Raw genomic sequence first — 21,323 nt, 5'->3', positions numbered from 1 at the left:
CCCTTCTTAAAAAAGTTTTTAGACAGTTTGTTAGCGTACAGAAACACAGTTGAGTTTTGTTGAGTTTTGTTGATTTTGTATCCTGCAACTTTAATAAATCTGTTTATTCCACCTTTTTTGGTGGAGTCTTTAGGGTTTCCTACATATAGGATTCCGCCTCCTTTAACAGTTAAGCACATTTGCATTTTTCTCCATAAAGAGAAAAGTAAGTTACAGAGACTCTAGGAAGAAGCAATGTTCTCTCAGAGGAACCCTCCGTCACCAGCAGCCTGCACCTGCACGCTCCTGGGGGCTGGAACTCCCACAAATCTCTGGGCTGAGCTCCATTAGGGGCGGACCCAAGTTGCACGCTGGGAACAATCTGAAACCGCAGAACGCTGGGCTTCGGAAGCGTTTCCACTTTGGGACTGCATTTCCCAGCGGCCACCACCGGGAGTCAGCGACCACTTCCGGCCATCCCGGGGTCGTCGTCGTCGTGGTGGGGCGAGGCCGTCAGGTCGAGAAAGGAGTCGGGGGCTGCTAGAGAGAGTCCTCTGCTGAGCAGGACCCCAGCCGGAGGGATCCGCCAGTGTGGGTGGGCAGACAGAGGCGCTCAGGACAGGGAGCTCACAAGCACCCGAAGGACCCTCGCCTGAGCGTGCGCGCGCAGCGAGGAGGGGATTGTGCGACCGCCAGAGGCGGACGTGGAGGTTGGGGGTAGGGGGGAGGCTGCGTGAGGGCGCTCCTGGTGCTGAGGTGCTGTGGTGACGGGAGAGGGGGCGTGGGGACACTGAGCGTGCTTTGCTGTGGCTGTGTGTGTGTGTGTTTCACTGGGATCAGTGGGCCCTCCGCTTCCGCCGTTTTCTCCCCTCCCAGCCACGTGGCTGTAGCCTACCAATGGCCCCAGTAGGGAGGTCGGATACTGTCCCTAGAATGAAAGTTTCCCCGTGAAAGCCCAGGCCTGGACTTGGAATAGGAGTTTTAGAGCTGCAAGTGCCTGTCTGCGTCCCGCACGGGGGCAGCTCCATGTTCAGAACCACCGCATTTTCAGAGTACTGTCCCCAGGAACCAGCTTCCATCTCGGGGACCTATTGCTCCTTTTATTCCCATCCTATTTTGTGCGAAGTAAGGGAGATGTGACCCTGGAGGGTGCTTTCAAATTTAGTCTGCCGTCCAAGAAAAGTCTGGGGTCTCATGCTCTTCTTTTCCTTCCCCTTCTACCATTATCCATAAGGACCCCGGGAAGGATGAGAGTATTATTATTGCTGCACGTCAAAGTCAAGGGTGAGTTCTGCTTTGTTTTGCATAAGAAAGGCATTTTTGTTTTTAGAATATAGAGGTTCCAGTAAATTTTCAGGAAATGTAGGGAGACCTGCAAATTGATACCCCACCATTTGGTCCCCCGTTGCCTCTCACCTCTTCACTTAATATTCACTTGGTAAATAATTAGATACACCAAAAACTGTTTGGTAAATGTGTTCACATCTTCTTGAGCACTCCCATTTTTCTAAGATGACACGGAAATAAACCTCCAGCGATTAATGCTAAAGCTTAATTTTAGACTCTGATTTGGTAAGAAGGAAATCAGTGTTCAGGTAGAGTCACACACTGGATATCTTTTGCTCTGTAAGGGCCTGCTTTTGGAAGAAGAGAAGAATGGAGATGGTTAGCTGATTTCAGTCAGTCTGAGGCTTTCAGAAAAGGGAAAGTGCTAGCCACAGAAGTCGGTATTGGTAAGAGCCAGGGTTTTTCCAGGGAGTTCCATCAGTTGGAATTTGTATCATTGGCCACATCTGTTTGAAGTTTGGCAGCTCGAGTTGTGCCTTGGGCGTCCTTTTGCATGGACCGTGAGAAGCGATACTGTGTGGTTGAGAGTAGGGGCTGTGGACCCAGAGTATCTGGGTTGGAATATTGTGGCTCTTTGTGGCTGTCTCAGGTTTGTAATGAATGTTAGATGAGTTAATATGTATAAAGCCCCTTAGAGCAGTGCCAGGCTTACAGTAAGTGCTTGGTAACGTTTTAGCTGTTGTCTGTGTGTGTTTTTGCTCATTTTTCTCAATTTCTATACAACGTGGGCCTTGGGAATATGTGATCCATGATTGCTGCCTGCATGTTAAGGAGTGAGATGCTCAGGCGATATAAAAATTCTTGGGGCACCAATGTGGCTCAGTTGGTTAAGCATCTGACTCCTGATTTCAGCTCAGGTTGTGGTCTCAGGAGTTGTGGGATCAAGCCCTGTGTGGGGCTCCATGCTGGGCATTGAACCTGCTTAAGATTTTCTTGCTCTCCCTCTGCCTCTCCCTCCCCTTCTGTCTCCCTCTCTTAAGAAAAAAAAGAATAAAAGTGCTTAACCTGAGTTGCTGTGACTCCATTTGTGGTTTCAGGGGACGACAAATCCTTTCAAATAGTATACGAAAGTGTTATGGTGGATTTGGTGGGGGAAGTGTATAGTTTCATGAGATTATTCGAAGCATGCATGACCTAAAAGGCTTGGACTCGATCTGTGTAGATCAGTAGTTCCTAACGGGGTGATTCTGCCCTCCAGGAGGCATTGGTGGTATTTAGAGGGAGCTTTGGTTCCCACACTGGGGGCCAATGATAGTTGGATCAAATAAGTAGAGGACAGAGATGCTACGAACATTTTACAGTGTGCAGGAGAGCCCTCCCCACCCTCCTCCCCGCCCCACCCCGGAAACAAAGACTTTCCTGGTTTAATATGGCATTAATGCAGAGGATGAGAAACCCGGGAGTGCTATTTAAAATGATCTTGTACAAACTGAGTAGTTAAGCAAATCACACTAGATTCGTGATGGAGTATTATGCACTTAGGAAAATTACGTTCATAAATAATCATGAAAAGAGAAAACATTTGCTCTCGTGTTAAGCAGTATTCATGTTAGGGACAGTAATACTCAGGAAGATGTATATGAGTCCCATTTACTAAGCGAGGGCATTCTGTAAGGATTCTCTCCAAAATGATGTTTTCATCAGTTTCTTAAGAAAACCATGCCTGGTACTGTGTATATGCGTATGATTTTCTTACTCAGTCTGTAGGTGCCACTTACCTGCCTTGTGTTTTTTCAGAAAAGAATCTTGATCATGGAAATTTCTGATTGTCTTGGTGAGATACAGGTAAAGGAGGTTAGAACTGGTTGCTGTTACTTGTGATAGTCACATTGATTTGTCGACTCTCATGCAAGCTCGACTCTCCTGACTCTCCTGACTCTCCTGACTCTCCTGACTCTCCTGACGAGCTCTGTTCTTTAATGACTGAAAGTACCCACTTCCTGATAGCTCTCTTTTTGTTTTTATGGTTTAATTTGGAAGTAGCTTTACTGTGGGTCTTTGTTTGTTTGTTTTGGGTTTTGTTTGTTTTAGAGAGACAGCCTGAAGCAGGGGGAGGGAGGGGCAGAGAGAGAGAGAAAAATCTTCTGCTTCAGGCTCAGTGTGGAGCCCCATTCTGGGCTTGATCTCACAACTCTGAGATCATGACTTGAGCCATAATCAAGAGTTGGATACTTAATTGACTGAGCCACCCACGCGCCCCTTTATTGTCTATTTTTGATGATGGAATAGTGCAAAACTTATTTTTAAGGAACTTAAGAAAGTTAAAATTACAATACCACCCTCTAGGGGTAGTCATTATCTATGCCTTGGTTTATATTTTTCCAATTATTTTTTTGTGTGAATACGAGCGTTTTGTTTCTGTAGAATAGAATCAGAATCAGTTCAAAAAACAAATCAAGCGATTGTTTTCATTCATTTCTGGGCCTGTGAGAGAGGGCATAACACCATTGCCTCTCTCTGAGGCTTCTGGCCTGGAAGACTCCTTTTCTCCTTGTCTTTCTGAGAACCCTCTTTGCTAATGTGATTCTTTAAGAATTTCATTCTCCAAGTTAAGCTCTGAATATTTTTGGTTAGCATTCTAAAAAAGAACAGGCCTTACACTATATTTTGTTGTATGACTTACACAAGGAAAAGGGAAACCGTGGAGTTAAGTTTCTTTAACAAACGTAATCTTTACCCTCAGTTAATATGTGTCATTATGCATTTCCATTGAATTCTCTTAGTATTTTTTTAGGTTTCTTATTTCTGCAGCACAGAAGTCTGAACAAGAGTAACTTTAGAGCAGAGGTTGACAGAGCCCAATCAGAAAAAGTCATCTCATGTACTTTGAACGTTTACAGGAAAGACACCTCTTTTGGGCTATAGTGTCACCACGCTTTGACCAAATTATAAGCCCATGGAATTTCTATAGAGTTAAAGAAACTGTTGGAAAATTTGTACCTTACTTAGAAATTCTAAATCTGTTAAATGCAAAGTGATTAATAGTAGAAGATGATACAGTGGCTGTGTAGGGAATATCGTAGCCAAAATAATAGTTTTATTATTAATTAAACTTTTAAAAAAAGATTTTGTTTATTTATTTGACAGAGAGAAACACAGCAAGAGAGAGAACACAAGCAGGGAGATTGGGAAAGGGAGAAGCAGGCCTCCTGCCGAGTGGGGAGTCCGATGCGGGGCTTGATCCCAGGACCCTGGGATCATGACCTGAGCCAAAGGCAGACGTGTAATGACTGAGCCACCCAGGTGTCCCCGAAGTAATAGTTTTAGAGACATAATAAGCTTTTCTGTTAAGAGGACATGTGAGACTATCAAATGTATACAGGACATTGCTCGGGGCTTACAGACATTTTTCCTACAAATTATTGTAACCTGCTCAGATAAATATAGATATTTTAGTGTTGATTCAAGAACTGGGAAATAGGGGCGCCTGGGTGGCTCAATGGGTTAAAGCCTCTGCCTTCGGCTCAGGTCGTGATCCCGGGGTCCTGGGATTGATCCCCGCATTGGGCTCTCTGCTCAGTAGGGAGCCTGCTTCCTCCTCTCTCTCTGCCTGCTTCTCTACCTACTTGTGATCTCCATCTGTCAAATAAATAAATAAAATCTTAAAAAAAAAAAAGAATTGGGAAATAAAGGAAACAAACCCATTAAGTAAAAACAAGAGTTTATTAGAATATCTTGAGTTTTTCCAAGTTCATAGGGAAGTTAAGTAAAAGTTTGTCTTTCATCTGATTTAGAGAACAGCTTCCTCATAGGAAAAAGTACATATAAATGTACACATACATATATGTTTGTGTTAATGAATATAACTATATATACATTCCAAGTTGCCAAGGCACCATAGTTGCAATTGTGAAGCACTCTTAAGCAAAAAGTAGAGAATTGGAGCCACAATATGGTGACAAGAACTGTTAACGTGAAATGTAATTTTCCAGAATTTTTTTCTGTCAATGTCTGTTAGTCTTTACATATATATACATGTTTTATAGATGTAATCATATTCTGCATCCTGTTTTGTAACATGAGTTTTCTGCTGACCATGTATCTTGAGCATGTAATGATTACTTAGTATTCTGTTATGAGAATGCCCTGCCCTGTGTAACCGGCTGGCTTTGGTGGACTTAGAAAGCCAAACTCTGCCTGAGTAATTCCATTTACATCCTTCTCAGTTTTCATGCCTTGCCCCACTTCTCCCAATTCTGAGTTCACAAAGAGGTTCTGATGTGGATGATGTGACCCATTCTCAGCCCTGAAAGGTGGGATGGCAGAGGAGGATCTGCACAGAGCAGGATAGGGGGGCCCAGTCCTAGGCCTAGTCGTGCGTCCCAAGATTGGAGGATCCCTCATGCTAAGATATTTTGGAGGACAGCATGTTCCCCGGGGCTTGGGAGAGCTTGATTTCGTCCAGACTCCTCATGTTTGAGGCCACTTTTTATGGGGGATGGGAGGGAAAGGCAGAGGGATGGAGGGAAAGGGAGATTGTGTGAAGCAGAGAGGGATAAAAGAGGAATTTTAGGGAGTAGTTGAGACATAAAAATGGGAGAAAAAATTGTTGTATTAATATGAGTCACTTAGAGAGCACCAAAGCACAGCCTGGCTTAGTCCTTCTTTGTTTTTTCTCTCTCTCTAGGAGGGGAAGCATGAGGAAGATGGACCAGTTTTGTCATTCTAAAAACATGGCCTATGTAAGTTGATATTTCTTCTCCCGAAATATAATGACTTTTTTTTTTTAGCCATTCCCCACCATGCGGGTATCAGTAGGTCATCCCACAGCACCCAGTGAGTGTGCTGTGCAGCCACAAGATGCTTCAGGAACCGGCAGGCACGCTGAGAAGCGGCATATTTTCCCTGTCCTGCATGGCGGTTCTTCACCTCCTCTCTCTTCACCTTGCGGTAATTTCCTTCAGTTTCACGGTAATGCATGTGTGTGTGGTTTCAGGGATCTCTGTCATTCGGGGATGTGGCCATCAGCTTCTCCCAAGAGGAGTGGGAGTATCTGAACCCTGCTCAGAAGGCCTTGTACAGGGACGTGATGTTGGAGACCTACAGCAACCTGGTCTCCCTGGGTAAGACTGTCCTGCAGTAGTAGTTCATTCTAAAGATTTATATTACAATAAAGGTATGCCTTGGTTAAGCGTCTGCCTTCAGCTCCGGTCACGATCCCGGGATCCTGGGATCCAGCCCCGCACTGAGCTCCCTGCTCATTGGGGAGCCTGGTTCTCTTTCCCCCGACCCTGCCCAGTGCTCTTGCTTGCTCTCTCTGTCTCTCTTTTTCTCAAATAAATAAATAAAAATCTTTAACTAATATTACAATGAAATTGGTATTGAACAGTTATAGTTAATAATTTAAATTTTAATAATTAATTTTGTAATTTAAAACAATTAATAATTTAATAAAGTATTAATGTCTCTTCTCTGGAACATCAGCTTGCTTCACCGTGAGTTTCAGGGCCATCTTTTAAGAAATAGCTGAGTTCCTTCTTGTTCCCAGAGGAAATCATTTGGAATTTGTCAGATTGAAAATGGGCCTGTCTGTTTTTACAAATTTAGGGGCACCTGGGTGGCTCAATTTGTTAAGCGTCTGACTCTTCGTTTCAACTCAGGTCATGATCTCAGGGTCATGAGATTGAGCTCTGTGTCGGGCTCCACACTGGGTGAGGAGTCTGCTTGAGATTTTCTTTCTCCTTCTCCCCTGCCCCCTCTAAAAAAATATTACTACAGACTTAACCAGATCTCAACCAAAGGTTTTTGGTTTGTTTTGTTTTGTGGGGTTTTTTTTGTTTGTTTGTTTGTTTTTGAATATTTAAAAAAATTTTTTCAGGATGCCTCGGTGGCTCAGTCAGTTAAGCGTCTACCTTCAGCTCAGGTCACTTATCCCAGCGTCCTGGGATCGAGCCCCGCATCGGGCTCCACACTGAGCATGAAGCCTAAAATTTTTTTTTTCTGTCTCTCTGCCCCTCCCTCTCCCTGCTTATACTGTCTCTCTAAAACAAACAAACAGGGCACCTAGGTGGCTCAGTGGGTTGGGCCGCTGCCTTTGACTTGGGTCATGATCTCAGGGTCCTGGAATCAAGTCCCGTATCAGGCTCTCTCCTCAGCAGGAAGCCTGCTTCCCTCTCTCTCTCTCTCTCTCTGTCTGCCTCTCTGCCTGCTTGTGATCTCTCTCTGTCAAATAAATAAAATCTTAAAAATAAATAAAAATAAAACAGAACCCCACAATAAAGCAACTTCCAAATTAAACCACAAAAACAAAAACAGAGCTATCAGGAAGTGGGTACTTTCAATCATTAAAGAACTGAGCTTGTCATGAGAGTTGACAAATCAGTGTGACTATCGCAAGTAACAGCAACCAGTTCTAACCTCCTTTACCTGTATCTCACCAAGATAATCAGAAATTTCCATGATCAAGATTCTTTTCTGAAAGAACACAAGGCAGATAAGTGGCACCTGCAGACTGAGTAAGAAAATCCATGTGCATATACACCGTACCAGGCTTGGGTTTCTTCATTAAGAAACTGATGAGCCTGTTTCTCCTTCTGCTTGCTGCTCCCCCTTCTTGTGCTCTCTCTCTCTGACCAATAAATAAAATCTTAAAAATAAATAAATTTCTACACCATATGTCATGTCATTTCTCTTTTTGTTTGTTTGTTTTTAAGCAGAAAGTTCCATTTCTAAGCCAGATATGATTACCTTACTGGAGCAGGAGAAAGAACCTTGGATGGTTTTGAGGAGAGAAACAAGTGGATGGTACCCAGGTGAGTAGAGGAAAAGCTGGCAGAGAGGAGCAGGAGGGTCAGAGAGGGGTCATACCCCTGAGATGTGGTTTGGAAAAATGCCTTCAAAGACCCAAGGCCTGTTGGATAAAAATGCCCGAGATCTGAGAAGGAAATAAAGATCACACAGCATGGGCTCTCACAGGAACTCCATCTTTTGCTAATTATCTCTAAGTTTTGTCCTTTTATTTCCTCTCCTTTCAGTGGAGTGAACTTTTTTTTTTTAAAGATTTTATTTATTTATTAGAGATCGCACGCACATGAGCAGAGGGAGAGGGAGAACCCCAACCAGACTTCCACACTGAGTGCGGAGCCTGCCGAAGGGCTTGATCCCACGACCCTGAGACCATGACCTGAGCCAAAATCGTCAGACACTTAACTGACTGAGTCACCCAGACACCCCCCCCGCAGTGTAATCTTTTAACATATATTTTGCATCCATCTGCTTTCTAGCTCTGCTTTTGCATTTAAATTTCTAAGATTTATTTATTTATTTATTTGACAGAGAGATCACAAGTAGGCAGAGAGGCAGGGAGAGAGAGAGAGAGAGAGAGAGGAGGAAGCAGGCTCCTCCCCACTGAGCATAGAGCCCGAAGTGGGGCTCGATCCCAGGACCCTGGGATCATGACCTGAGCCGAAGGCAGAGTTTTTTTTTTTGTTTTGTTTTGTTTTTAAAGAATCACCCCCAGGTGATTCTGATGTAGCTGAAGTTTGAGAACAACGGGTCTAGGAATTTTTTTTTTTTTTTTTTAAGATTTTATTTATTTGACAGATCACAAGTAGAGAGAGAGAGGAGGAAGCAGGCTCCCTGCCTGGCAGAGAGCCCGATGCGGGACTTGATCCCAGGACCCTGAGATCATTACCTGAGCTAAAGGCAGAGGCTTAACCCACTGAGCCACCCAGGCAGCCCGAAGGCAGAGGTTTTAAACCCCTGAGCCAATATGTGTTTCTAGGATCTAAAAAATGTTTTCATATATTCAGCAAATATTTATTGAGGGTCCACTCCAAGCAAAGCACTTTGCTTGGCACTGTCTGTACAGTGAAATGATCATGTGAGCATGAGCATTTCTGCCCTTGGCAAGAAAGACACGGATCAGTCAAGTAAGCAGATGAGTAAGTCAGTACTGTTGGGAATGATGCTGTGCAGACAGGTGTACAGGAACAGTGCGGGGAGAATGACAGGGTTGGGTGGTTAGGGAGCATGACTTGAAGTGGGCGTGCTTGCACAGAGTCGTGAAGGAAGGGTTCAGGCCACAAATCTGGGCAGGAGCATTCTAGTCTGAGCAGGACACACAGAGGTCCTGAGCAGGAAATGGTCTCTTTATTCCTGGGAGCAGTAAGAAGTTTCGAGCCAAAGAGACAAAGGGATGGTGGGAAGGGAGGTCTGGGAGTTAGGCCAGGACCAGATCCTACAAGGTTCTGATTATCATTGTGAAGAACACAGAATGTGTTCTAAGAGTTACTTAGAGCCATGTTCTATGTTGAGAGTGTTCCTCACTTCTTAGTTTTTAAATAAACTAAGTATGACAAGGACACAGAAAACTGCAACACAGAGAATTGCATGATTAAAAGTACCTACACTTGTGGGGCGCCTGGGTGGCTCAGTGGGTTAAAGCCTCTGCTTTCAGCTCAGGTCATGGTCCCAGGGTCCTGGGATGGAGCCCCGCATCGGGCTCTCTGCTCAGCGGGGAGCCTGCTTCCCACTCTCTCTCTGCCTGCCTCTCTGCCTACCTGTGATCTCTGTCAAATAAATAAAAATTTAAAAATATATAAAAAAAATAAAAATAAAAGTACCTACACTTGTAACCACCAGGCCGTGAGTCACAATTTTGCCAGCTGTTCTGGAAGCCTGTTGTGGGTTTCTTTGCACTCACAGACTTTCCCCTCCCTGCAGGAAAGGTTTTCTCTAGGGTTTTATTGTCTGAGTGAACATCTCCAGTCTGATTTCATTTTACCTATCGTTTTAAAAAGTCTTTTAAGTCTCTTTTAGATGAAAGGTTCCTCTTTGTTTTTTTGTGAACTGTTTTTTTCTTCATTAAATTAGAGCATTTGTCCTGTAGTTTCAGACCATCTGGATTTTGCTGACGACATCTTGGTGTTATGGAGGAACATGTTCCTCTGTCTCCTCTTACGGGTCCAGAACCTTAATCAAACTTTTGGGAAACCTTTTTTCCCCCTAGGTGTTGGTGACACTCTTCAGTCCGTTGACATGTGATGTCTGGATTTCTTGTTCTAGTGTTAGCAGCAGCCACTGACAGGCAATACTATGTCCCTTAATTCGTCAGAGGTTGTAAATTGGTGGATATTCGAATTCTGTCATTTATTCTTTATTAGCTGGAATGCATGTGTAAAAAGAAACTTCACCCTATTTACTACTCAGTTACTCAGTTGTACAGCTCATATGAAAATTGAAGATAAATATTCTTTTCCTTTGTTTACTAATTTTCTAAATAACGTGTTGGTTTCTTACATCCTTTCAAAGGTGACCCTTTTGGGGGGCACCTGGGTGACTCAGACGGTTAAGCGGCCGAGTCTTCATTTTGGCTCAGGTCGTGATCTCAAGGTCCTGGGATCAAGCCCCGTGTTGGGCTCCCTGCTCAGTGGGGAGCCTGGTTCTCCTTCTGCCCCCCAAGCTTGTTTTCTCTCTCTCTCTCAAATAAATTAATAAAACCTTTAAAAAACAAGAAAGAAAACTAGATTCACTGGTTGTGAACATTTGGCCACCTTTGCTGTATGTATTTATGTATCTAAATGTTTGAAACCTTTTTTGCTGAACCACTTGTAGGTCTAAGTCACTGATGTTTTGACATGTGGTACCTAAACATTTCACTTTGTATCTTCTAAGAATAGGAAAGGTCCTAATAACCTTTCATTATTCCTAATTAGCTTCATTATCTTAATTAACCTAAATAAACATACCATTGTCACACCTAAGAAAATCACCCTATTTCAGGAGTATCATCTGCAGCTCACAGCTCACAGCTCATAGCTCACAGCTAAATTTCTCTCATTTCTCTTTAAAACTTTCGTTTATTTGGTTTTGTGGGAGTGTGTTTCAATTTAAGATCCAGTCAAAGTTCATGAATTGATTTATGGATCGGTTTCTTTTTAAAACATTTTTGTTTACTTTTACTTTTTTTTTTTTTTTTTTTTTTTTTTTACTGTTAGGCTTTTTTAGTTATCTGAAGCGCTTCTGTGCCATAAAATTTATTTAAATTTAATTTTTTTTTTAATTTGGCTTTTATCTCTCTCTCTTTTTCTGAGTCCAGGCTTGTTTACCTAAACTATGACATTCTGAATTTTTTTTTTTAAGATTTTATTTATCTATTTGACAGAGATCACAAGTAGGCAGAGAGGCAGGCAGAAAGAGAGGAGGAAGCAGGCTCCCTGCTGAGCAGAGAGCCCAGTGCAGGGCTCAATCCCAGGACCCTGGGATCATGACCTGAGCCAAAGGCAGAGGCTTTAACCCACTGAGCCACCCAGGCACCCCTGATTGGTTCTTTTTAATATTTACTGTTTGTTTTCAAAGGTCTCACTAAGATCATCCACTCTTTACTCAAGTCTAGTGAGTATCTTTATGATCATCACTTTGAATTCTTTATCAGGTACCTTGCTTATCTCTGTTTCATTCAGCTCGTTTGCTGTGATTCTGTCCTGTTCTTTCGTTTGGCACATTTTCCACTGTCTTCTCATTTTATATAACTCTGTTTCGTGTATTAGGAAAGTCAGTTACAGCTCTTGATCTTGAAAATAGTGACCTCGGGGCACCTGGGTGGCTCAGTGGGTTGAGTGTCTACCTTCAGCTCAGGTCATGAACCCAGGGTCCTGGGATCAAGTCTGCATCGGGCTTCCTGCTCAGCAGGGAGTCTGCTTCTCCCTCTGCTGCTCCCCCTGCTTGTGCTTGCTCTCTCTGTCAAATAAAACAGCAGAGCCTCTTTTGCTTTCAGCCCGTTGGTGGCAATGGCTCACTTTGCCTGTTCTGGGTAAGGTTTGGTCTCTGTGCTTTTAAGGGGTCTGTTGGGGGCCACTAGGGGCTTGCAGATCGGTGGTGTCAGCAGTCAGACTCGATGCCTGCTCTCAGCCTATCTACTGGGACTGTAGTTGCACCACCTTGCAAGGCACTCTCTCTGCCTTTCCCCCTGAGAGGGGGCCAAGTTCCCTTGCTCACTGGTAGGCAGGACTGGCAGTCACACTGCCTGCTCCTAGACCATCTGCCAGGGCTGAAGGTGCACTGATCAGCAGGGTACTCTCCATACCGCTAGCTCTAAAGTTTGGTTGCTGGAACTGTGGGTACACTGGTGTGTGTGCTTATCCTTCCCCTGACCACAAAGCAGGAGTCTCTTTGGAGTGGCACTTGTCCCGACTGGGGCTGCTTGGAAGGTGTGTTGGGGCCGGAGCCTCTCTGGAGTGCAGTGGGTTGGATGGGACAGATCCTCAGGAGGATGCGAAGGTGGGGCATGCAGTGCTAGAAGGGTAGGTGCTGCATGTTTACACTGGTTTCCTAAAGCTTCCAGCTATCTAGGTGGTGACTGGGGGTGGGCAGGGAATGGTTCCTGCTGGCTCTTTTGTTCTTGGGGAAGTTTCCCAAAGATCCGTGTCCCTCCAGCACACATTCTGAGATTAGTAAATAAATGTTCTTCATGTATACCCCCAGGTGCTTTTTCAGACTGCTTATTCTATGTTGTTATCTGAGCAGGTTGTTATGCTGGCTCTAAAAGGATAGGGACTCGAGTTTCCTGTCACCCTCTGGCTCTCTCCCAGAACCAAACCTGCTGATTTTTAAAGTAACCAGAGTTAAGCCCCACTGATTGTAAAAACTCGTGAAGTTAAGTCCCACTGGTTTTCAAAACCAAATGTAACGGGACTCATCTTCCCAATGTGGGTCCCCCATTCCTGGGGTGCCTGGTGTGAAATCTGATCCTCTTCTTTGTGTTTGTGGTGTCCCTCCTGTTTGTGGTTATTCTCACTGGGGGTTTGGTTCCCAACTTCATCTCCACCCCTTCTACCCTTTTTGATGTGGCCTGGTCTATGCTATTACCTGTGGAAAGTCTGTTCTGCCATTCTCAGGTCATTTTCATAGTTGCACTGTTGTGGCTGTTATCTTGGTGTGTCTGTGGCAGGAAGTGAGCCCAGGATCCTTCTAATCCACCATCTTTCAGAACTCTCCCTATATCCTCTATATTTTTGTTGAGATTTTCTATTTTTCCATTTGTTTCAAGAGTATTTGTGTTTGCTTATTGGAACATTTGCGTAATTATGGTTTTAAAGTCTTTGTCAGGTAATTCAAACACCTGTTAATCTCAGTGTTGGCATCTGTTGATTTTCTTTTACATTGTGATATATTTCGGCAGGTGCTCAACCTAGTTAAGGTTCCAGCTTCAAGTTTCTACCTGTTTTCTGTGGTTTGTTTTCCCATAGTGACATATACATGACCAGTGGGGCTCAGATGTGCGTTTGTTCCCATTTGAAACAAATAATCTGAGAATGGTTCAATTTATCAACTTCAGTAGTTTTGAATGAGTGATTATTATGATAAGCCTTTCCCAGTGGCTCATTTTTGCATTATATACCTTTATTCTCAGCCTTACTTCTTTTATCAGTACTTTTCCAATTACTTAACACCTACTGTGTGCTATGGGCTTATTATTCAGTGGTGAATTCTATGAGAATTGTGTCTCCTCCTAGGCAGATTTAGGAATAAGAAAATATACAGAATGAGAAATGAGCTATTGAATGAGTAAACATATAATTAAAACAGAATTGTGAAGGCAAGGAATGAGACTTTTGAATAGAGAATAAAGGAGAGGGATATAATTAGATGGGCCCAGCAGGAAGGCATTTCTTTTGAGTGTTAAAAATGAGACTGTTGTCTCCCACAAGCAACAAATGCCACAGGATTCTTGTGTGATGGATGAAACAGTCTGACCAAAGCATGAAGATACTGAAGAAATCACTATAATGTTCGGAGCACTAAAAGAAGGCAGTGGGGTAGAAATAGGGTCCAAAGGATGACAGTGGCTTCATAGGTCTTGTTATCTGTGGTAAGGGTTTTGGATTTTATTATAAGAGTAAAGACTAGCCATTCAAAACAGTTTTTAAGTGTGGATCCTTGAACTTTGATCTGCATCACGATTATCTGATAGAGATGTTAAAATTACAGCATCTTAGGACTTATTCCTAAAAATTCTGATTCTTTGCATCTGAGTTGCTTGAATATCAATACTTTTAACAAGCCTACCAAAGGATTTTGATTAACACCTAAATTTCACAGTTCATCCCTTCCCATATTATGAGCATCACCATCTAACGTAAACTTTCTGCATTTTCGGAGCTCTTCTTAATCCTTTTCCAAATACTCTGGAAGTGTATTTTATATACTTCACTATATATTTAAAAAAATTTTTTCTAAGACAATTATCATATGATCTGTCTGATATGAGAAATTTGAGAGAGAAGGCAGAGGTTTGGGGGGTAGGGAAGGAGAAAATGAAACAAGATGGTATCAGGAGGGAGACAAACCATAAGAGACTCTTAATCTCACAAAACAAACTGAGGGTTGCTGGGGGGAGGAGAGTAGGGAGAGGGTAGTTGGGTTATGGACATTGGGGAGGGTATGTGCTATGGTGAGTGCTGTAAAATGTGAAAGCCTGACGATTCACAGACCTGTACCCCTGGGGCAAATAATACATTTACATGTTAATAAAAATAATAATAATAAATAATCCAAAAAATTTTTTTCTATATGTATATATATTTTTAGAGTTATATACTCTTCAGTGGATTTTGTACATATGTGTACAGGAAGATAAAATGTGTTTGCTTTCTCCTTTTCTTTCAGATTTGGAGTCAAATTATGGAGCTGAGAAGTTACCTTCAGAAAATTATATTTATGAAATAAATTTGCCTAAACTGGGTATAAAACAAATAAGTAAAACTCTTGGCCTCAAGGCCTCCAATTTTAGAAATGACTCAGATAGCAAAAATAGATTTAGGGAACAACAGGGGCATCAAGAGGGGTATATCAGTCAAAATATAATAAGCTATGAAAAAATGCCTACTTCTACTCATAGTACTTCTCCTATTCACACTACAGATAAGCCATATGAATGTAAGGAGTGTGGAAAGTACTTTAGTCGTGGTTCAAATCTTATTCAGCATCAGAGTATCCATACTGGAGAGAAACCCTATGAATGTAAGGAATGTGGGAAGGCCTTTAGACTTCTTGTCCAACTTACTCGACATCAGAAATTTCATACTGGTGAGAAACCCTTTAAATGTAAGGAATGTGGGAAAGCTTTTAGTCTTCCCACCCAGCTGACTTGCCATGAGAATATTCATACAGGTGAGAGGCCATTTGAGTGTAAGGAATGTGGGAAGTCCTTTAATCGTGTGTCAAACCTTGTTCAACATCAGAGTATTCATACAGGTGCAAAACCATATGGATGTAAAGAGTGTGGGAAAGGCTTTAATCGTGGTTCAAATCTTGTTCAGCATCAGAAAATTCATTCTAGTGAGAAACCCTTTTTATGTAAGGAGTGTGGGAAGGCCTTTAAATACCATTACCAACTTACTGAACATTGTCGGATTCATACTGGTGAGAAACCCTTCGAATGTAAAGAATGTGGGAAGGCCTTCAGTCTTCTGATTGAGCTTGCACGACATCAGAACACTCATAGTGGTGAGAAACCATTTAAATGTAAGGAATGTGGCAAGGCCTTCAGTCGTGGCTCAAATCTCATTCAACATCAGAGTATTCATACTGGTGAGAAACCATATGGGTGTAAGGAATGTGGAAAGGTTTTTCGACTTCACCTTCAGCTTTCTCGACATCAGAAAACTCATACTGGTGAGAAACCCTTTGAATGTAAGGAATGTGGGACAACCTTCCAGTATCAGTACCAGCTTAGTGAGCATCAGCGAATTCATACAGGTGTGAAACCGTATGAATGTAAGGAATGTGGGAAATTGTTTCGTCGTGGTTCAAACCTTATTCAACACCGGAGTGTTCATACTGGAAAGAAACCTTTTGAATGTGAAGAATGTGGGAAGGCCTTTAGACTCCATATACAACTCATTCGACATCAGAAATTTCATACTGGTGAGAAGCCCTTTGAATGTAAGAAATGTGGAAAAGCCTTTAGTCTTCTCACTCAGCTTAATCGCCATGAAAGTATTCATACAGGTGAGAAGCCATTTGAGTGTAAGGAATGTGGGAAGTCCTTTAATCGTGTGTCAAACCTTGTTCAACATCAGAGTATTCATGCTGGCATGAAACCATATGAATGTAAAGAGTGTGGAAAAGGCTTTAATCGTGGTTCAAATCTTATTCAGCATCAGAAAATTCATTCTAGTGAGAAACCCTTTGAATGTAAGGAATGTGGGAAGGCCTTTAGGTATCATTACCGACTTATTGAACATCATAGAATGCATACTGGTGAGAAACCCTTTGAATGTAAGGAATGTGGGAAGGCCTTTAGTCTTCTGACACAGCTTACTCGACATCAGAACATTCATACTGGTGAGAAACCATTTAAATGTAAGGAATGTGGTAAGGCCTTTAATCGTGGCTCAAATCTTGTTCAACATCAGAGTATTCATACCGGGGAGAAACCCTATGGATGTAAAGAATGTGGAAAGGCTTTTAGACTTCACCTACAACTTTCTCGACATCAGAAAACACATACTGGTGAGAAACCCTTTGAATGTAAGGAATGTGGGACAAGCTTCAGACATCAATACCAACTTATTGAGCATCAGCGAATTCATACAGGTGTGAAACCCTATGAATGTAAGGAATGTGGAAAGAGCTTTAGTCGTGGTACAGACCTTAGAGTACATCAGAGAATTCACACTGGTGAGAAACCCTTTGAATGTAAGGAATGTGGGAAGGCCTTTCAACATCATTACCAATTTCTTGGACATTACAGAATTCATACTGGTGAGAACCCCTATGAATGTAAGGAATGTGGGAAATGTTTTACTTGTGGTAGTGAACTTAGAGTACATCAGAGGATCCATACTGGTCAGAAGCCATATGAATGTAAGGAGTGTGGGAAGGCATTTAGTCGTAGCTCAAACCTTATTCAACATGTTAAAATTCATACTGGCGAGAAGCCCTATGAATGTAAGGAATGTGAAAAGGCCTTTAGCAATAATTACGAACTTACTGTACATCAGAGAATTCATACTGGTGAGAAACCTTATGAATGTAAGGAATGTGGGAAAACTTTCAGACTTAGTTCAGTCTTTACTGCCCATCAGAGAATTCATACAGGTATGAAACCCTATGAATGTAAAGAGTGTGGAAAGACCTTTAGTTGTAGCTCGAACCTTATTCAACATGAGAGGATTCATACTGGTGAGAAACCTTATGAATGTAAGGAATGTGGAAAGGCCTTTAGACTTAGGTCAGTTTTTATTACCCATCAAAGAATTCATACAGGTCTGAAGCCCTATGAATGCAAAGAATGTGGAAAAGCCTTTGCTGTGAATGGTCAGCTTACTCGACATCAGAAAATTCATAATCGTCAGATGTCCCATGAATATAAGGAATGTGGGAAAACCTTCACTGGATACGAACAACTTACTCAACATCAGAGAGTTCATAGTGGCAAGAAGTCCTATGAATATAAAATGTGGGACGACCTTTCATCATGGACTGAGATTCACTCAACAGCACAGTATTCCTACTGGTGAAAAACTTTGAGTAGGAGTAGCGTGGAAAGATTTTACAGTCAAAGCAAACACCTTAGTGTTGAGAGGACCTTCTGGTGAGAAAGTCTTTGAATGTAAAGAAATACAGAGTAGCCTTCATGTTCACAGTTTACTAATCATGAAAGAATTTTCCTAGGTATTTTAGTTTCACGCGCTTAGAAAAGCCTTCAAACTCAAACTGGAGGAGAACTTGTTGGAACAAACGTAAGCTAACATCTACCTGAGGCAGGTGCTTTATCACCACTGCCATTTCACTACCTGCATGACATTAGGTGCCTATCCTCTTTGTGCATCATTTGTAAATGGTAACAATGCTGAGTGCATACTAGTGCAATTACGGAAATAATTGTGTTGCAATCGTACAAAATCCTTACAAGAGTACTTGGCACATGCTTGTGTTCATAAAGAACAGCTTTTATGTTTCATTAGCATCATTGTTAATGACACGAAAATTATATTATGGTGTATAATTTAGAAAAATCTCATCTATTCCTTAATTATTAAGTTTTAAATAAGTACTGTATAAAATTTTATGGTAAGTAAAAGAATATGAGGATTTTCATTAAGAGTTCATTCCTTAAGTTACATCAAAAAGTTAATATTGAAAAAAAAGTTAATTTTGAAAAGAAACCCTATGGATTTAGAGAATGAGGAGATGTTAAAAAACCAGCTGTTGAAGAGTCAGTTTTTGAAGTGATTTGTCTATAAAAATAATATGCAGAAAATATATAATTTATTTCCCTGTCCAGAAGTTAAGATAAATATTAGTGAAAGATCAAAATAAAAGCATCCATTTATATATTGAACTTTATCATGAAAATTGCTGCATATATGAAAAGTTGAAAGAATGAACACCCATATACCCCTACATAGATTCAAAGTTGTTAACAATTTGACATTTATTTTTCTGTATATTTTATGTTGTACCATTGAGAATATGTTTTTGACCTCATGATACTTTCCCCTTTATTACTTCAGTATGTCTCCCAAACATAAAGACAATCTCATATAGAGCCATAGTACCATAATTACCCTTAAGGAAATTCTCCATAATTCCACAGTATCTATCTTACCAGTTTCTTCACCAGCCTCTAAGAGTAGGTTATTTAAGGTTCATTTAAATAAATGAACCACAGAGGTTCATTTAAGTAGAATGCATTCCAGATTCTGTACTGTATTTTGTTAGCACTCTATATTTTAGTCTACAACAGTGACTCAAAATTTCCTGGGTATCAGAATCATCTGTGGATCTTAGTAAAAATACAAAGGTCCAGGCCCACTGAACCTTTGTTTTTTCTAGCTGTCCAGGCAATTTTGGTATGCAAAATGGTATCTCTATAGAGAGCCACAGATCTAGAACATTTCCCCTTTTGCAAATATTCTTAAATAATGTTGACTTTTTGAGAAGTCCAGGAAAATTGTCTGCCATGTGTTTAGATTTTTTGTTTCTGTATAGTGTCATTTGGCCCCCTTTTATTCTTTGTGTTTTCTGTACAAAGGAGATGGGGGTGGGGAGCTTCAGCCACATTCCACAAGTTCAGTCATGTTTGCATTTCAATGGAATTCATTCCTGAATAGTCTATTTCATTTTTAAATTTTCTATTTGATTCAGAATTTAAATACATATGATTATAAATTTCCAAAGAGGTGACAGTCTCTCCACAGATCTTTACAATAGAGGTCTGGTGTCATCTGACCCACATGATCAAACTTAGTTTTACTAACAAAGCAATGACCTGTCCTTACATGTTTTCTGACCTGTTGCAATATGATATATAAACATAACCTACAAAGTATTCTCCCCTTAAAACATATAATCTGAACCCAATGGAACCTCTAGGCCCAATTTCCTTTGTTTTGTGCATTTTTTAAAAGATTTTATTTATTTGACAGAGATCACAAGTAGGTAGAGAGGCAAGCAGAGAGAGAGGAGGAAGCAGGCTCCCCACCAAGCAGAGAGCCCAATGCGGGGCTTGATCCCAGGACCCTGAGATCATGACCTGAGCCGAAGGCAGAGGCTTAACCCACTGAGCCACCCAGAGGTCCCAGCCCCTGTGGTTCATATGATTTCAAGATACACCTCAACAATGACCATCAGAGAAATTCGAAGAACAGGCATTATTATAGATCCCAGAAGGCACACCCAAGGGTAACACAGTGCGGTTACAGGTATAGGGAGAGAGAGTTCAGACCTGGGGCTCTGCTTTTATTAGGAACTGAGTGTAGGATGTCGAGGGTTTCACAGTTTCCTTATTGGCCAATTTAAAGCCTGAGCAAGAATTAAGTTACTGGAAGGGAGAAGCAAGGTTAATCAAGTGGTCAATTATCTAGGTTACCCAGGGCTTTCTGAAATAAGGAGCTTCATGAGTGAAGGTGGCCCAATTCCTTCTCTGGTTGTTTTGCTAGTAGTTGTGTCAAACAGCTGGTGATATGTCTATGCAACATGGCTGTCTTTTGAAGTGGGTGCCTCAGCGATGAAGATTAATGTCAGGTATTTACACTATTATCAAAAAACTTAATGTCAGCACTTACTACCCTGCTAGATTTTACACGAATTGCTTTTTCTTTAAATTCATTAAGCTTTTTTATTTTTAAGATTTTATTTATTCATTTGACAGACAGAGATCACAAGTAGGCAGAGAGGCAGGCAGAGAGAGAGGGGGAAGCAGGCTCCCTGCTGAGCAGAGAGTCCTTGGGATCATGACCCAAGCTGAAGGCAGAGGCTTTAACCCACTGAGCCACCCAGGTGCCCCAAAATTCATTAAGCTTTTAAATCACATAAAAAGAAAAAAAAAAAACTACAAAACATTGCATACTAGTTTGTCTTGTTGCCATGTATTTAACTTTATTGAGATCTTTATTTCTCTGTATGGCTTGTGTTACTGGCTAGTGTCTTCATTTGACCTTGCAAGACTCCCTTAAACATTTCTTGCAGGGTAGGTCTAGTGAGCACCAGCTCCTGGCAATGTCTTCATTTCTCTGTCAGTTTTGAAGGGCAGTTTTTCTAGATACAGAATTCTTGGTTGAAAGGTTTTTTCCTTTGGCATTCTGCATATATTGACCCACTGTCTTCTGGCCTCCAAGATTTCTTCTGAGAAATCTGATAATTTCATTGAGTATCCCTTATATGTAATGATTCACTTCTCTCATCACTTTCAAGATTCTCTTTGTCTTTTGAAAGTTTGTAATGTGTCTTGTGGCTCTCTTTTTATCAATTTTTTAAAGATTTTATTTATTTATTTATTTGACAGACAGAGATCACAAGTAGGCAGAGAGGCAGACAGAGAGGAAGCAGGCTCCCAAGCAGATAGCCCAATGTGGGACTCGATCCCAGGACCCTGAGATCATGACCTGAGCCGAAGGCGGAGGCTTAACCTACTGAGCCACCCAGGCACCCTGACTTCATTTTATATAAAGGTTGGTGTGCTTTTTGGATGTGCATGTTTACATCTTTAATCAAATTTGGGACATTTTGGGGCACCTGGGTGGCTCAGTGGGTTAAAGCCTCTGCCT

The 21,323-nt window shown here is 41.7% G+C and overlaps 1 protein-coding gene across 6 annotated transcripts; it reads left to right on the top strand.

Annotated features, from left to right (window-relative positions):
- The first annotated feature begins 367 nt into the window (after window positions 1–367).
- On the top strand, window positions 368–18,516 carry LOC111161481 (zinc finger protein 780A-like). 6 transcript variants are annotated; one of them, XM_022525174.1, is made up of 7 exons: window positions 368–574; window positions 1,214–1,263; window positions 3,064–3,111; window positions 5,954–6,008; window positions 6,263–6,389; window positions 7,980–8,078; window positions 14,935–18,516. In XM_022525174.1, the coding sequence occupies exons 4-7, from the start codon at window positions 5,964–5,966 to the stop codon at window positions 17,790–17,792; spliced, it is 3,129 nt and encodes a 1,042-aa protein (XP_022380882.1). In that variant the 5' UTR covers window positions 368–574; window positions 1,214–1,263; window positions 3,064–3,111; window positions 5,954–5,963; the 3' UTR covers window positions 17,793–18,516. The 6 variants fall into 6 exon arrangements, with proteins under 6 accessions (XP_022380882.1, XP_022380883.1, XP_022380881.1 ...); XM_022525176.1 differs by lacking the exons at window positions 368–574; window positions 3,064–3,111 and adding an exon at window positions 714–1,104 and having other exon boundaries at window positions 14,935–15,438; window positions 16,279–18,516; XM_022525175.1 differs by lacking the exon at window positions 3,064–3,111 and having other exon boundaries at window positions 368–496.
- Window positions 18,517–21,323: the final 2,807 nt, after the last annotated feature.

Source organism: Enhydra lutris, unplaced genomic scaffold, assembly GCF_002288905.1.
Source record: "Enhydra lutris kenyoni isolate GAN:26980312 unplaced genomic scaffold, ASM228890v2 scaffoldscaffold85, whole genome shotgun sequence".
NCBI lineage: Eukaryota > Metazoa > Chordata > Mammalia > Carnivora > Mustelidae > Enhydra > Enhydra lutris.
The sequence above is the reverse complement of the archived record's forward strand: the minus strand, read 5'-3'. Positions and strand labels throughout refer to the sequence as shown.

Bases quoted from the DNA above. Each gene is read 5' to 3' on its own strand.
- LOC111161481 (XM_022525171.1), top strand. From the start codon at position 1,006: ATGTTCAGAACCACCGCATTTTCAGAGTACTGTCCCCAGGAACCAGCT. The intron at 1,264-5,953 runs GTGAGTTCTGCT...CTCTCTCTCTAG, and splicing joins GCTGCACGTCAAAGTCAAGG to GAGGGGAAGCATGAGGAAGA. The intron at 6,009-6,262 runs GTAAGTTGATAT...GTGTGGTTTCAG, and splicing joins ATTCTAAAAACATGGCCTAT to GGATCTCTGTCATTCGGGGA.